This window comes from Oncorhynchus clarkii, chromosome 11 (assembly GCF_045791955.1).
Source record: "Oncorhynchus clarkii lewisi isolate Uvic-CL-2024 chromosome 11, UVic_Ocla_1.0, whole genome shotgun sequence".
Taxonomy (NCBI): Eukaryota; Metazoa; Chordata; class Actinopteri; order Salmoniformes; family Salmonidae; genus Oncorhynchus; species Oncorhynchus clarkii.
Window position 1 is genome coordinate 26,039,731 of NC_092157.1, and position 17,465 is coordinate 26,057,195.

The 17,465-nt window shown below is 43.2% G+C and overlaps 1 protein-coding gene across 5 annotated transcripts in view; it reads left to right on the plus strand.

The window, feature by feature from the left end:
- The window catches only part of LOC139420411 (partitioning defective 3 homolog), a 546,201-nt gene extending 531,646 nt beyond the window's left edge, over positions 1-14,555 (plus strand). For all 5 annotated transcript variants that reach the window (XM_071170491.1, XM_071170488.1, XM_071170486.1 and 2 more), the window contains 2 exons: positions 5,011-5,141; positions 13,687-14,555. In XM_071170491.1, the coding sequence (XP_071026592.1) occupies positions 5,011-5,141; positions 13,687-14,149 (594 nt within the window). In that variant the 3' untranslated portion in view covers positions 14,150-14,555. The remainder of the gene's footprint in view (positions 1-5,010; positions 5,142-13,686) is intronic.
- The last annotated feature ends 2,910 nt before the right edge of the window (positions 14,556-17,465 follow it).

Genomic DNA, 17,465 nt, shown 5'->3' on the forward strand with positions numbered 1-17,465 from the left:
AGAGAGAGATAGATTTACACTGTATATAGAGAGAGATATATTTACACTGTATATGGAGAGGGAGAGAGAGAGAGAGAGATTTACACTGTATATGGAGAGGGAGAGAGAGAGATTTACACTGTATATGGAGAGGGAGAGAGAGAGATATATACACTGTATATAGAGAGGGAGAGAGAGATAGATTTACACTGTATATAGAGAGAGATAGATTTACACTGTATATGGAGAGGGAGAGAGAGATAGATTTACACTGTATATAGATAGAGATAGATTTACACTGTATATGGAGAGGGAGAGAGAGATAGATTTACACTGTATATGGAGAGGGAGAGAGAGATAGATTTACACTGTATATAGAGAGGGAGAGAGAGAGAGATTTACACTGTATATAGAGAGAGAGAGATTTACACTGTATATGGAGAGGGAGAGAGAGATAGATTTACACTGTATATGGAGAGGAAAAGAGAGAGATTTACACTGTATATAGAGAGGGAGAGAGAGATATATATACACTGAATATAGAGAGAGATAGATATACACTGAATATAGAGAGGGAGAGAGAGAGAGAGATTTACACTGTATATGGAGAGAAGGAGAGAGAGAGATTTACACTGTATATAGAGAGGGAGAGAGAGAGAGAGATTTACACTGTATATAGAGAGGGGAGAGAGAGAGATATAAATACACTGTATATAGAGAGGGAGAGAGATAGATTTACACTGTATATAGAGAGGGAGAGCGAGAGAGATATACACTGAATATAGAGAGGGAGAGAGAGAGAGATATACACTGAATATAGAGAGGGAGAGAGAGAGAGATTTACACTGAATATAGAGAGGGAGAGAGAGAGAGATATACACTGAATATAGAGAGGGAGAGAGAGAGAGATATACACTGAATATAGAGAGGGAGAGAGAGATAGATTTACACTTTATATATTCACTTTGTATGTTGTCTACCTCACTTGCTTTGGCAATGTTAACACATGTTGCCCATGCCAATAAAGCCCTTGAATTAAATTGAATTGAATTGAGAGATAGATATACACTGAATATAGAGAGTGAGAGAGAGAGAGATTTACACTGTATATAGAGAGGGAGAGAGAGCGATAGAGACAGACAGCCAGAGAGGAAGACAAACAGAAAGACAGACAGAGTGAGGAGATTTAGTGTGTTTTTAATGTTGTGTTACGGCGAGGGTTTAGCCCCAGCTCTCTTAAAGTGAACTGAGGTGGGTCTGCTCTCTCTCTCTCTCTCTCTCTCTCTCTCCCTGCAGAACCCAGCCTCAGACTCTATAGCGAGAATGTTCCGGTCAGAACTCTGACTCCTCCAGTCTTCTATAATAGAATAATGGTGGTAATGTACAGCCTATGCCTGGCTGTCACACAACCTGAGCCAATACACACAATTAGCCCTCGTCTTGTATTCTCTCCCTCCCACATCGTAGGCCTAAGGTGCAGATTCCTTCTGAGAGGGGATTTCCAGATGTTCATCATAATAAACCACATGAATGTTCCACGAGGGCTGCCTCTCTGTTCTTAAGCAATAACATGTTATCTTTGTTGTTGGGTGGGATAGATGGGTTGTGTCCCAAAAGGCGCCCTATTCCCTATATTGCGCGCTATTTTTGACCAGAGCCCTATGGGCCCTAGGGAACAGGGTGCCATTTGAGCCTTGGAGAAGCATGTTCAGCATGAACACACAGAACAGGAGAGTGTTCCACCACTATACTGGTACTGGATCAAACTCTTATTTATGTGAATTCCTTTGGATTACAATGAATCCGCCCGTAACATACAAGGCTACAAACTCAGCCACCATAGAAGCAGTACAGTCAAGAGGAATCCAGGACATTCCTTGCCAATGCGGGAGGGAGAAACAGTATGTGTATTGAACAAGGTTATCGTGAAATCATGTGAAGCGTAAGCTCTTTGTAAGTGCAGTCACTTGACTTGGTCGAGGCCAGGGGCAAAGGGGTAAGACGGTTTCTAGTCATAATACAACTCTGTACTGTGTTCTGTGCCATTGCAATCAGCTACAAAGTTGCATTAACCCAAGCACAGCCACAGGGAGCAGTATAGGGATTCACTTTCTGTTGTGTGGTTGGTTGTGTGATAATGGCTACTCGCAGATAACACGGACAGACACTGCAATTCAGGGCCCTTGTCTTTATCATACTGCCGTGGTTTACTTAGATACAAAATTGTGTTTCTGTTCTGAGATGTGATATAGTGCAGAGAGAGAGAGAGAGAGAGAGAGAGTGTCTTGGAGAGAGGGAACTCAAGGGGAACATTGGATTATGCATGTCCATTACTCCCTATGTAATAACATTTTCACCCCTATTCTCCAGTACATACAGTGGACTACTGCCAAGCGCAGTAAAATGTAGACCTATAGAATGAGCGCATATAATTCTATATCTAATTCTTTAGAGATGTACCAGCTCTTAAATGCCTTTTAAACGTCTCAGGAGGATACGTGCACATGGTCCTAATAACTAGGCGGGTCTGTTTTTGATGTACTTCCTATACGGAGGAGATACTTACTCTGAGATGTATTGAGGTGCTTAAAGTCTGAGATGTGGCGATAAAGAAAGCCACTTCCCATTTGTGTCCGTTCTCGGAGTTCTCTGGGCTGAGTAGAGGAAGTGGTGGACCACACGGAGCGCTCTGCGAACGGAGCTGTAGCCTGGGGGCGGCACACCCCTCCTCACCGCAAATGGACTAGCCCCGCTGTTAATAAATTGACAGGAATTGGATCTGTGTGAAACAATTTAAAGGGGGAGTGGCGTCATTATCCATTATCCAACTGTAGGTTTTATCCATCCCGGCCCAGGCTTAGCCTTGCCTTCTCTTTTCATACTATCTAGCCCTGTGGGCCCTGATTAAAAGTAGCGCACTATATAGGGAATAGGATGCCATTTGGGATATGCACTCTGTCTTTATGTGCACCAGTCAAGTACATTTGCAGGGAAATGTGTTCCATATGGCTGTTTGTGTAAGGTGGAGTTGAGCGGAGCTCTTGAAGTCATTGTCTATGCTATGGGGTAAGCAGTATGTGGGTCCCAAATGACACCTTATTCCCTATATATAATGCACAACTTTTGAAAAAGGGTAGGGAGTAGGGTGCTGTTTGGGATAAAGACAGTGGTGGGGAAGGAGCCCCTTTCCTCACCCTCCTCTGATGGTCTAGATGGGGATGGGTGAGTCTATGATCACTATTAGACTGCGTTTCTGTGAGGTCGGAGGTCCAAGGCTCTCCCTTCCTTTCCATCTGTTTTCATGTTTCTTTATTTTTGATAGCTGCACATCATTTTCATAATTATGTCTCAATCACTCTCTCTCTCTCTCTCTCTCTCTCGCTGAATGTTCTTGTGTTTTAGCAGGTGGTATATTTTTCCTCGTGGACTTGACAGGCTAGGCTACATGCAACGTGGAGGGAAAAACATAAAGTATTGACATCCTTTTTCCCTGTTATTAAATCAAAAATGAACATGGACATCTTGATTTGATTTTGGCAAATGTAATGTTTTATATGGCATTGTATTCCCGCAGAACAGTGAATAATCAGATTCTCCTTCCTTGCTAATGTTATTACTCTGACTGATTCTGTCTCCCAGCCATTCTTCTTGCCTTCTTCCCTAACATGGCACCCTATTCCCTACATAGTGCACTACTTTTTACCAGAGCCCTATGGGCTGATGTCAAACGTAGTGCACTATATATGGAATAGGGTGACATTTGAGACAAAGCCATTCTCTTCTACGGTTAGACCTCAGCTCCCTACAATAAGAAACCTGAATACAGGAAATGTCAAGCCCTGGGCTGAATCCCATCCTCCATCCCCCATTGAAATGACATAAAAAGTTCTTTCGGCGTGCCAAAACATTTTCTCACCCTCCGCTTTTAGGCCCAATAAACTCATTTCATGTTTCCCTTACGCCTAATCTGATATCAGTTTATGTTTTCAAGCATTTTTGAGTGGAGCGAGATGTGTTATTTCAGGGAAACCTGAAACATTAAGGTCAATTCATTTGACACACGTGTAATAGGTCCTGTGTAGCTCAATTGGTAGAGCATGGCAAGCGCCAGGGTTGTGGGTTCGATTCCCACAGGGGACCAGTACAAAAAAAGTATGAAAATGTAAGTCGCTCTGGATACGAGCGTACACTAAAATGTAATAGCATAATTATTTTTTACTTCCAAGGGCTTCGGGAGAGGTTGGCGCGATTTCTGTAATTGGCCTATTAGGTTGTTATTGCAGCTGTCAATGTGAAAATCTGCAGGAGACATTAGACATTTTAAAGAGGTTCTCTTGATGATACAGTACCCATACTGACAGCAATATCTCCTTTAGCCGCATATCCCTCAAAGCCTTTCATAGATAAATAAATAAATATGTTTTTTTTTAAATACTCAAGTCAACGGTTCTTCTGACACATCCTCCAAAGGTACAAGCATGTACATGCCTCTACTGCTAATTAGGTTGTCATGTTTTTAATCAGCTAGCTCATTAGTGATGTGTCTTGCGTTGTGAGCCTGCGAGTGCGTGTGATGATTATTCCATACCAACCATTCTGATGACTTCACACAACAAAGCCACAGAGCCACTTCCTCGTTTGGATCAGGCAATGGTAGTCAAGGTCACCAACTACCAGCTAAAGCATGCCAACAATGGCAACAGGTAATGGTGGCGCCATTATGGCTCTCCACTCCGGGTCAAGGATGTGTGGGCTAGACTAATGACAGTATGAGCCTCCGCCAGGGTCAGAGGGGCAGGTGTTTGCTTCATTAACACCTACTACCATCCACCAACATCCTCTAACAAATAAACTCTTGAGAAACCTACCTTCCATCAACTTCTGGTCTTGATAATGATAATTCTACTGGGCTTTATTAAGGGTTTGTGTATAATGTATCCAAAATCATTGTGTAAATGTGCTGTAAATATATTGTATGTGTGTGTGTGTAAAGTGTACATGTACTGTGTGTAACCGGGATGTGTGTTTCAGGCTAACTCGGAGACCTATACCCTGACCGGACACCAATCTGTGTCTGTGGAGTCACAGGTGCAGAGACCGAGACAAGACAAGAGACGAGACTCATTTACACAGGCCCAAAGACAGTACAGTTCCCTGCCACGGTAAGATACACCATCTCTTTCTTTCCATCTCTCTCTCTCTCTCTCTCTCTCTCTCTCTCTCTCTCTCTCTCTCTCCCTCTCTCCCCATCTATCTCCATCTCTCTCTCTCTCTCTCTCTCTCTCTCTCTCTCTCCCTCTCTCTCCCTCTCTCTCCCCATCTATCTCCATCTCTCTCTCTCTCTCTCTCTCTCTCTCTCTCTTTTTCTTTCTCTCTCTTTATCTTTCTCTCCATCTCTCCCCATCTCTCTCTCTCTCTCTCTCTCTCTCTCTCTCTCTCTCCATCTATCTCCATATATCTCTCTCTCTCTCTCTCTCTCTCTCTCTCTCTCTCTCCCCATCTCTCTCTCTCTCCCCATCTCTCTCTCTCTCTTCCTCTCTCTCTCTCTCCCCATCTCTCTCTCTCTCTCTCTCTCCCCATCTCTCTCTCTCTCCCCATCTCTCTCTCTCTCTTCCCATCTCTCTCTCTCTCTCTGTCCCCATCTCTCTCTCTCTCTCTCTCTCTCTCTCTCTCTCCCCTCTCTCTCTCTCTCTCTCTCTCTCTCCCCATCTCTCTCTCTCTCTCCCATCTCTCTCTCTCTCTTCCCATCTCTCTCTCTCTCTCTCTCTCTCTCTCTCTCTCTCTCTCTCTCTCTCTCTCTCTCTCTCTCTCTCTCTCTCTCTCTCTCTCTCTCTCTCTTCCCATCTCTCTCTCTCCCCATCTCTCTCTCTCTCTCCCCATCTCTCTCTCTCTCTCTCTCTCTCTCTCTCTCTCTCTCTCTCTCTCTCTCTCTCTCTCTCTCTCTCTTCCCATCTCTCTCTCTCCCCATCTCTCTCTCTCTCTCCCCATCTCTCTCTCTCTCTCTCTCTCTCTCTTCCCATCTCTCTCTCTCTCTCTCTCTCTCTCCTTCTTCTTTATTTCTTCTCTTCTCAAATCGTCTATGTCTATGTCTCGTACCATCAAAGTCAAACATTTCAAATTCACACTGTACTGAAGTTATCTCTGGAATGTTAAATGATTTTGGGCAAACTCTTGGAATGCAATCATTTAATACAATCCCACGTAATGCTTTCTCTTTAGTGTTGACCAGAGGGAAACAAGTTTATCACATGGAGATCAAAATGCTCTACCACCCTCAGTGCCTAAAAAATAGTGTTTTTTAGAGACATTTATCTTAGCAACTTCCGCCTTTCTCTTTCACAGCATTCAGAGCAGTAGCTGCATTACTTATCTCTTTCTCATTTATTTAGCATTTGTCAGAAACGTCAATAAAGCTTATAGTATCAGGGATGATCTGGAGCCCTCGGACCCACTTTAATATCAGAGTTTGCCTTCCCAGCTGTCTCTCTGTGACGACTTTAATATAAAGCTTCCTACCCTCTTTAATCGCACACGCGCTCGCACGCACTTCTCTAATCACTCTCAGTCAATGCAAATCTAACAGCCAACGGACGGAGGGACGCTGGTGTGGTGGAAAGCTTCCTCGTCATCTTAAGCTTTTACATACTTAAAGAAAAAAAGCTCATCTTAACTGAAGGCAACTACCGATACAGATGGACTGACTGCTATTTTGAGTTATTTATTCCCATATTCATCGGCTGTTTTATTTTTCCCTCACGCCTCACTGTGCTGAAGGCAATAAGCCAAAGTTAGCGGTTGTATCATGGAATCTTTTTGAGACATGGAGATTGTAAAAAGTGAAAGATGATTTCTTTAGCTTTCACTGAATCTAATTGTGTTCTTTAGACAATTGCTACACGGCTCAGTTTCAACAATGACAGACCCTTATATGTGTGGTCTCACATTCAGGAATTCTGATTTCATTGGCCAGAAAAAAAGGGTTATGTTAGTCTCTAGAGACATTGAGTTCTAGACCCAGTAGAAGGAAGCAGGGGTCTGCACAAACAACACTCATTTAAACACTCTGCTACGCTCTTAGATGGCGGTCTTAGGCGGTCAATCTTGGATTGATTAAAACTTGTCCCTCTCTATAGTTATTGATTTTGTGGTCCGCACACAAACGCACCGATCAATGTGTGCAATGGCATGTTGACCAATCCATACATTTCCTTCCTAGTTGTTTTAAACAGAAGTGTTAGTTGGCTTTTGGTGGCAGCGGTAGGATTCGTTGGCTATCACTTTTCCCCATACCAACATTAACCAATCCATATATTTCTTTCAAAGTTATTTTACAACACAGAGAAATAGTGTTTAATGTGACTACTGCTTTCCCCATGCCTGCGTTTTAACATGGTTTCCCTAGGGAAAGTCCTCATCTCCTGAGGAAGATCATCGATGTTTAATGTGACTACTGCTTTCCCCATGCCTGCGTTTTAACATGGTTTCCCTAGGGAAAGTCCTCATCTCCTGAGGAAGATCATCGGACCATGTCCTTTGATAAGCATTCCTCCTATAATCTCATAGCCTCTTTCAGCCAGGGTCAGCTCAGTGTAGCATGCCCTTTGACCCGAAATAGGAAAGTCAGAGCAAACGTCAGGACACACACAGAACCTCATTAGGAACTCAAGTCTTACTCAGGACCCATAATACCCAAAATCCCCTCTCCTCTTCCCTGTGTAATGACTTTAAAACGGGAAGTGAGGGCAGTCATCCATACAACCAAGAGGCCGTTCCCTAAAACCCAGTCTTCCCAAAACCCTCCTGAGAATCCATGCTATCTGATTACTGATAGGCTTAGTGGTGGTCTGGGATGTGAGGATCGGAGGGTCGGACATTTCTCTAATGAACTCTTGTTATTGGAACAGGGTTAGCTAGGCCAGACAGGGTGAGGGAGGAGAGACGGGGGCTGATTGCCAGTCAGAAGGGTGCTTAGCTGGCGTAAGTAGCAGGCAGGATAAGCTTAGTTCAGTGGCCAGTCTGTAGCTGCCAGACACACACACGCACACGCACACTCACATTCCTCATGTAAACAAACAACTTAGTTTCCTGAAAGACAAGTAAAACATTGTTCCAAGTTTTTATATCATTTGTTTGTATACCCATGAGCCTTTGGCATTGCATGGACAAGGTACATGTTTTTCTGTGTTTTTCTCATTCCCATCCATAATGAGGGCTATTATTTAACCCTGTGTGTGTGTGTGTGTGTGTGTGTGTGTGTGTGTGTGTGTGTGTGTGTGTGTGTGTGTGTGTGTGTGTGTGTGTGTGTGTGTGTGTGTGTGTGTGTGTGTGTGTGTGTGTGTGTGTGTGTGTGTGTGTACGTGTGTGTGTGTGTGTACGTGTGTGTGTGCGTGTACGTGTGTGTGTACGTGTACGTGTACGTGCCTGCGTGTGTGTGTACGTGCGTGTGTGTGGGTACGTGCCTGCGTGTGTGTGTGTACATAACTGTGTGAATGTGTATGTGTACATGACTCTATGTGTGTGTACATGCCTGCGTGTGTGAGTGTGTGTTTCCATTTTGATCAACCCTGATCTCTACCAGCTGCAGTTGCAAAAACACACAGACACAGCAGCCAGCCACAGATTCCTCTTGAAGCCAACTTCCTGACTATGTTTGTTAAATATTGTCCTTCTAAATTTAACCAACGTATTTCATGATGACATTTATTTTGCTTTCAATAACCCTCCCCTCACCACTGTAAGTAAAGAATGCTTTTAATTCCCATTCTTGGAGAAGAGTAGGAGATACAGGGTTCAACACCACTATGTAACTATTTCCCATACAGATTCTTTCCTCTTGATTGTATGTTGCCCCCATATCAACCCTCCATCTACTTCATCAGCACTAAAAACCGTGTTGGAACTTCAAGTCACTAAGTTCTATATGAAGCGTCACACGGTTCTGAACGAACACCTCCCACGTGAGCTGTGGCTGTTGTGGAGGCCAGATTCAGAGTTCTCGCTCTCTTTTCCTCTCTCATTCTCAGAGGCTGAGCATGTGGTAAGACTCTCTCTACAGTGTGTCCCCACATCTGCCTTGGCTTTGATTCGCACGCGTGTACACACGCGCACACACACACACACACACACACACACACACACACACACACAAAGATCCACAGTGTCTGAGTACTGCCATGTGTTTCAGCTCATCCCCTCTCCTCAGCCAGAAGAGAGCACAGAGGCCACCATTCGCAGTGGCTCATTTACAAGAGGATACACCGTTAAAATCAGACCACGAGAAGGCCGGTCGAATGTTGAGGGATAGAGAATTATTACTATCTTATTTTTCTGCTGTTGTCATTGTCCAAAGCGAATGCAGATGCCCCAAGTCTCTGTGGCTGCATTATGTGGTATCATATGGGAGTTTGATTTAAAACAGCTCCATGTGGAACTCAGGTCATATCAATGGCAGACCAGACCAGCTCCATGCAAATGTTCCATTTTCACATCCCCTATCCAGATAAATATCTTATTAGCCTTTTTATTTGACTAACCACAGCAAACAGTCACACATGGCTGTGTGTGTCATGGATCCCTTTTGGAGCAGTTGGAGAGTGCAAAAACTCTGGCTTCGCTGGCCTTCAATAGGGGGATTTTGTCCACGGCTGGCAGGCTAAAATAGGGCTGACTGCTTCGTACAGTTTTTAATAGCAGCTTGCAGGTACGGTAGACCTCACTCTCACCTCACTACCATACAGTTCTAGAGATAAGGAACAGGCCAGGCATCCATGGGCTCAGTCTTAAATTGCACCCTATTCCCTACAGAGCACTATGAGCCCTGGTCAAAGGCAGTGCACTATGTAGGGAATCGGGTGCCATTTGTGAAGCAGGCAGTCAGGACTGTGAGCTTCCTGTCACTAGTCTGAAAGCATGTCATGCCTTGACCCCCAGCTCCCTGCTCCAGCTCCCTGCTCCAGCCCTGTTCTGTTCTGTGTGATGTGAACTCGAAACCCTTTTAAACTGTGTGAGGTCAGTGAGGTGTGAATGGGATCTTTCTCTCTCTTTGCACCCAAACGTACAGTAAAGGAAGACATTTTGTATCCCAAATGGCACCCTATTCCCTATGGGCACTGGTCAAATGTAGTGCACTATATAGGGAATAGGGTGCCATTTGGGATGCCGCCACTCTCACACGTCTTCCATCTAACATCACATTGCTTCCTTAATGGATTCTAATAATTGAGAAGGTGGCCAGGCACACACACGTTAGCCAAAGAGGACACATCTCCCAATGATGGCTTTTAGACACAATTTAAGTGTGTGTGTGTGTGTGTGTGTGTGTGTGTGTGTGTGTGTGTGTGTGTGTGTGTGTGTGTGTGTGTGTGTGTGTGCGTGCGTGCCCGTGTGGGGGGGTTGCATGCGTCAAGTCAGTCATAGGCTAGCAGACGGCTGGACAGGAGCAGATCATGCAGCAGAGAGGGCAGCCATTACTGTGTCTGTGGTAAATGTGCCCATCTCTAAAAGGAGATCAATGTGTGAAAGCTGCAGTTTTGTGTGTGTTTACATCTGTGGAAATAATAGTGCCGCTGTTGTTAACAACCCTCCATTTGTTCGCCATCACTCTCTGTATGTTTCTTTATGTATCCTGTCTTTGTCTTTATGTCTTTATGTATCCTGTCTTTATGTCTTCATGTCTTTATGTATCCTGTCTTTATGTCTTTATGTCTTCATGTATACTGTATTTGTCTTCATGTATACTGTATTTATGTCTTCATGTATCCTGTCTTCATGTATTTGTGTTCATGTATCCTGTCTTCATGTCTTTATGTCTTTATGTATCCTGTCTTCATGTATTTATGTGTTCATGTATCCTGTATTCATGTCTTTATGTCTTCATGTATCCTGTCTTCATGTCTTCATGTATCCTGTCTTCATGTATCCTGTATTCATGTCTTTATGTCTTCATGTATCCTGTCTTCATGTCTTTATGTCTTCATGTATCCTGTATTCATGTCTTTATGTCTTCATGTATCCTGTCTTCATGTATTTATGTCTTCATGTATCCTGTCTTAATGTCTTTATGTCTTCATGTATCCTGTCTTCATGTCTTTATGTCTTCATGTATCCTGTCTTCATGTCTTTATGTCTTCATGTATCCTGTCTTCATGACTTTATGTCTTCATGTATCCTGTCTTCATGTCTTTGTCTTTATGTATCCTGTCTTCATGTCTTTATGTCTTCATGTATCCTGTCTTCATGTCTTTATGTCTTCATGTATCCTGTCTTCATGTCTTTATGTCTTCATGTATCCTGTCTTCATGTCTTTATGTCTTCATGTATCCTGTCTTCATGTCTTTGTCTTCATGTATCCTGTCTTTATGTCTTCATGTATCCTGTCTTCATGTCTTTATGTCTTCATGTATCCTGTCTTCATGTCTTTGTCCTAATGTATCCTGTCTTCATGTCTTTGTCCTAATGTATCCTGTCTTCATGTCTTTGTCTTTATGTATCCTGTCTTCATGTCTTTATGTCTTCATGTATCCTGTCTTCATTTCTTTATGTCTTCATGTATCCTGTCTTCATGTCTTTATGTCTTCATGTATCCTGTCTTCATGTCTTTATGTCTTTATGTATCCTGTCTTCATTTCTTTATGTCTTCATGTATCCTGTCTTCATGCCTTCATGTATCCTGTCTTCATGTCTTTATGTCTTCATGTATCCTGTCTTCATGTATCCTGTATTCATGTCTTTATGTCTTCATGTATCCTGTCTTCATGTCTTTATGTCTTCATGTATCCTGTATTCATGTCTTTATGTCTTCATGTATCCTGTCTTCATGTCTTTATGTCTTCATGTATCCTGTCTTCATGTATCCTGTCTTCATGTCTTTATGTCTTCATGTATCCTGTCTTCATGTCTTTATGTCTTCATGTATCCTGTCTTCATGCCTTCATGTATCCTGTCTTCATGCCTTCATGTATCCTGTCTTCATGGCTTTATGTCTTTATGTATCCTGTCTTCATGCCTTCATGTATCATGTCTTCATGGCTTTATGTCTTTATGTATCCTGTCTTCATGTATTTATGTGTTCATGTATCCTGTCTTCATGTCTTTATGTCTTCATGTATCCTGTCTTCATGTCTTTATGTCTTCATGTATCCTGTCTTCATGCCTTCATGTATCCTGTCTTCATGCCTTCATGTATCATGTCTTCATGTATTTATGTGTTCATGTATCCTGTCTTCATGCCTTCATGTATCCTGTCTTCATGGCTTTATGTCTTTATGTATCCTGTCTTCATGCCTTCATGTATCCTGTCTTCATGTCTTTATGCCTTCATGTATCCTGTCTTCATGCCTTCATGTATCCTGTCTTCATGCCTTCATGTATCCTGTCTTCATGCCTTCATGTATCCTGTCTTCATGCCTTCATGTATCCTGTCTTCATGCCTTCATGTATCCTGTCTTCATGCCTTCATGTATCCTGTCTTCATGCCTTCATGTATCCTGTATTCATGCCTTCATGTATCCCGTCTTCATGCCTTCGTGTATCCTGTCTTTATACCTTTGTGTATCCTGTCTTTGTCTTCATGTATCCTGTCTTTGTCTTCATGTATCCTGTCTTTGTCTTCATGTATCCCGTCTTCATGCCTTTGTGTATCCTGTCTTTATACCTTTGTGTATCCTGTCTTTGTCTTCATGTATCCTGTCTTTGTCTTCATGTATCCTGTCTTTGTCTTCATGTATCCTGTCTTTGTCTTCATGTATCCTGTCTTTATACCTTTGTGTATCCTGTCTTTGTCTTCATGTATCCTGTCTTTGTCTTCATGTATCCTGTCTTTGTCTTCATGTATCCTGTCTTTATACCTTTGTGTATCCTGTCTTTGTCTTCATGTATCCTGTCTTTATACCTTTGTGTATCCTGTCTTTGTCTTCATGTATCCTGTCTTTGTCTTCATGTATCCTGTATTCATGCCTTCATGTATCCCGTCTTCATGCCTTCGTGTATCCTGTCTTTATACCTTTGTGTATCCTGTCTTTGTCTTCATGTATCCTGTCTTTGTCTTCATGTATCCTGTCTTTGTCTTCATGTATCCTGTCTTTGTCTTCATGTATCCTGTATTTATACCTTTGTGTATCCTGTCTTTGTCTTCATGTATCCTGTCTTTGTCTTCATGTATCCTGTCTTTGTCTTCATGCATCCTGTCTTTGTCTTCATGTATCCTGTCTTTGTCTTCATGTATCCTGTCTTTGTCTTCATGTATCCTGTCTTTGTCTTCATGTATCCTGTCTTTATACCTTTGTGTATCCTGTCTTTGTCTTCATGTATCCTGTCTTTGTCTTCATGTATCCTGTCTTTGTCTTCATGTATCCTGTCTTTGTCTTCATGTATCCTGTCTTTATACCTTTGTGTATCCTGTCTTTGTCTTCATGTATCCTGTCTTTGTCTTCATGTATCCTGTCTTTGTCTTCATGTATCCTGTCTTTGTCTTCATGTATCCTGTCTTTGTCTTCATGTATCCTGTCTTTGTCTTCATGTATCCTGATTCAATGTCATCATAGATACAGAAAGAAGACCTTGGCAGATCTCCATCTACTTTTTGACTCATTTCTCCTTTTGTGTTTATGGTGAATTACGCAACTACAAAAAAAAATCCTATACAACCGTGTTGCAAATATTGAAAATAAAGTGAAGCTCATGAAACTATGTTGTTCTTGTGTCCTCCAGGCAACCTCGTAAGACTCCCAGCACAGTGTCCCAGGAGTCGTGTGACAAAGCCTTCCCGCCGGGCGAGGTCTTCCAGACGGCCAAGGAGAACCCCCGCTACTCCAGCTACCAGGGCTCCAGGAACGGCTACCTGCACAGCGGGGCCAGTGGCTTCAACGCCCGCGTCCTGCTGGAGACCCAGGAGCTGCTGAGGCAGGAGCAGAGACGCAGGGAGCAATCTGAGGCCAAGATGAGGCTACCGCCGCCACAGGAGGGGGTCCCTGTCACCAACACCGGCTACGATGACATTCACCCAGCCCCGACTCCAACTCTTCCCCAGGATCCAGTCCTGACCCAGGCCCCGATCCTTGTCACAGCCACACCCAAGGGCCCGTACCGCCAGGATGTGCCCCCCTCTCCATCTCAGCTGGCCAGGCTCAACAGGCTGCAGGGCTCAGAGAAAGGACATCCATTTTACTCCTGATGGGCAAAGGAGGGATAAGAGGAACTGGAGGATGGAGGAGGGGTTGATGATTATCACCAGCAATAATATAAGAGAGTCTGGATCTTTTTAAAGTCCGCTAGATCTCTTTGAATGGTTTCAACACAGAGGTTTAATTAATTGTATTTCTATGTTGGTGTTTTTATAACAAACTTTACAGTCAGGATTCTTTTCACCCCAATCACCAGTTGTCTGGTCTGTGTCTGCCATCGTGATCTTCCCACTTTAAGTGCCTTGTGGGAAGACTGTTCTGCCTTAAAGGTCGAATGCAGCCGTTTTTATCTCAATATCAAATCATTTATGGGTAACAATAAAGTACGTTACTGTGATTGTTTTAAATTAAAATGGTCAAAAAGAAACTAAAATAACTTCTTAGTAAAGAGCAATTTCTTAAACAATCATTTTGATAGGGAGTGGTCTGAGAAGGGTGAGGAAAACAGAAAACTAGCTGTTATGTCGATGTCACCAGGCAGGCCAAAACTCCACCCCACCAAAACAGGCTCAAATTTCAGTCAAACAGCACTTACACTAAAAGGGCATTATCATCATTTTCACAATTTCACAGCATTATTTCAAAATAGTGTGTGAGATTGTGTGGTTGACCACTTCGCTGTGTGAGGTTGTATGCTCTACCAAATCACGTATTTGGCTGCACTGGGCCTTTAAGAGTCTAGTCCTCACCCTTCCTGTGGCTTGTGTATTTGGACACCTTCATCATCCTGCATTGTATCTACAAAACATTCTGTCAATCAGCACCCCACAGTAATTTCACCCACACATCATGAGCAACTTCTGACACAAGTGTATACTCCCAAGTGTTTGTGTAGGACCTAGATTGTGTTTGGGTGTGTTTCTGTAGGGTTCTATATGCTGCTGTGCTGACATAAAGAGCTACTGGGTTAACCAGCATGTCCCAATTCTGGGGTAAGACAACCCTACAGTTCCCAGTTACACTACAGAGGAAAATTCCCCCTGGTCTATGACACCCTTCTTATTTAAACTCAGCCTTGCATGCTCTCTCTCTCTCTTTCTCTCACTTTCTCTCTCTCTCTTTCTCTCTCTCTCTCTCTCTCTCTCTCGCTCTCGCTCTTGCTCTCTCACTCTCTCTCACACTCTCTCTCACACACTCTCTTTCTCTCTCTCTCTCTCTCACTCTCTCTCTCACTCTCTCTCTCACTCGCTCACTCTCTCTCTCTCTCTCACTCTCTCTCTCTCACATTTTATCCTCTACCCTTGTTTTTTCTTCTCCTTTCTCTTGTAGTTCTCCTCCTCAACCAGAGGTTAACCTTTTAGATCTCATTTCACTGTGGGGTTTCAGGCTGGGTTTCTGTTTGCGCACTTTTTGACATCTGCTGATGTAAAAAGGGCTTTATAAATACATTTGTTTTGACTTGATATAAAACTCCTTTCATCTGGGCGATTCATCAGTATAAACGAGGTCAGGGTTGGGTTATTAATTAATGTAGCTCATGAAAGATGTATCTGTGTTGTGTCTGGGCGGCGCTAGTGAGGGGGGGGTGGATGGGTTAGAGGTAGAGTGGGAGGGTTAGGGTGTGTGTGTGTGCCATGGTGTTTCTGCCTGACTGTTTGGCCGTTGACTTGGCTGAGTCACTGTAACTAAAGCCAGTCTGTAACCAGTCTGTCCTGACCCGTCCGACGGACTGCTGCTCCACATTTTTCATTAAGGTGGTTACCGGGAAACCACCTACTGTTCACTACAACGTTCCTAAACAGCGTCACATACAGCCTCACAGCATGACTGTCTGTCTTTCCCGAGGCCCAGCTAAAACAACAATCTCTGTTTCATTTCATTTCATTCTATTACCGTTCATAAGTAATCAATACTGTCGTAATTCATGTTTCAACTACCGTTGCCATATTTTTTTCTCAACTGTGTGTGTGTGTGTGTGTGTGTGTGTGTGTGTGTGTGTGTGTGTGTGTGTGTGTGTGTGTGTGTGTGTGTGTGTGTGTGTGTGTGTGTGGGTGGGTGGGTGGGTGGGTGGGTGGGTGGGTGGGTGGGTGGGTGGGTGGGTGGGTGGGTGGGTGTGTGTGTGTGTGCCTGTAATGTGATACCTCCCATGTCTTTGAATATACCTTGGCAGATGTTGAAACAATGGGTGTCAATGAAACGGCAATAGTAGAGGAGTGAAGCGAATAAGACAAGTGGGAGGTGGGAATGAGGCAGTCTGTAAGGGTAGATTGACCCGACTAGCGATGTATTCTATTGCTTCCTCAGAAGTATTCCACTGAGCCGCTGGAACAGACCAGGGCTGGAGAAAAAGCACATTTGACATTTCCATACTTCCATATTCACGCTCTCTCTTTCGCAATTTGTTATCGCTTTCTCTCTTGCTTTCTCTCTCTTTCTCTCTTCGCCCCTCTCTCTCTCTCTTTCTCTTTGCCCCTCTCTCTCTCTCTTTCTCTCTTCGCCCCTCTCTCTCTCTCTTTCTCTCTTCGCCCCTCTCTCTCTCTTTCTCTCTTCGCCCCTCTCTCTCTCTTTCTCTCTTCGCCCCTCTCTCTCTTTCTCTCTCTCTCTCTCTCTCTCGCTCTCTCTCTCTCTTTCTCTCTGTCTGTTTGCCTCTTTTCCTCTCTTTCACACTCTCTCACCATAGTTTTATATGCTTCTCAATAAGTGATATCGCCCTCCGTTCCAAACATATTGCTACCGTATTACTCCTTTCTCTGCTTTTTAATGTATTTTCTGGGTATGTAAGGAGGAGGAGGAGTCGGGGGAAGGGGGAGAATATTCTAACCAAACAGCTGGTTTTGGTGCTTGATGTTTCCACAGTGTTCCGCACGTTAGACTTGGAAGTGTATCAAGTGCCTGCCATATCCAACGAGTCATTTTTTTTTTGTATAGCAAATATTACTTCATGCACATTTTCATTCATTTAAAAAAAAAATAATGTGTTTATTGTTTTAATCATGAGAGAAAAATAGTAATCCTACACTATGTATTTTTATGACTGTTCCTTATCATCTTTTATAAACGGTAATTAGGTACTATCTATGGTGTTTTCCCAATGACTTATGTAATAAGAACAGTGTGATTGGTTTATAAGAATTGTACCTGGTGTATTAAAAAGTCTATACAGCCTCTGTCTCTGTACTGTACATATCACATTTGACTAAATAAATAAATATGGAAGGCTACTTCCTTCCTGGTTACAACTTACTACAACTTTGTGGCACAAACAAACAAATGATTACGTCTTCAACAATGTCGTTGTTGTAACAGGCTCACAAAGTATTTCTTGTCTCTGAGTACAACTTCAGTGACGGGGATTTATGTGGTGAG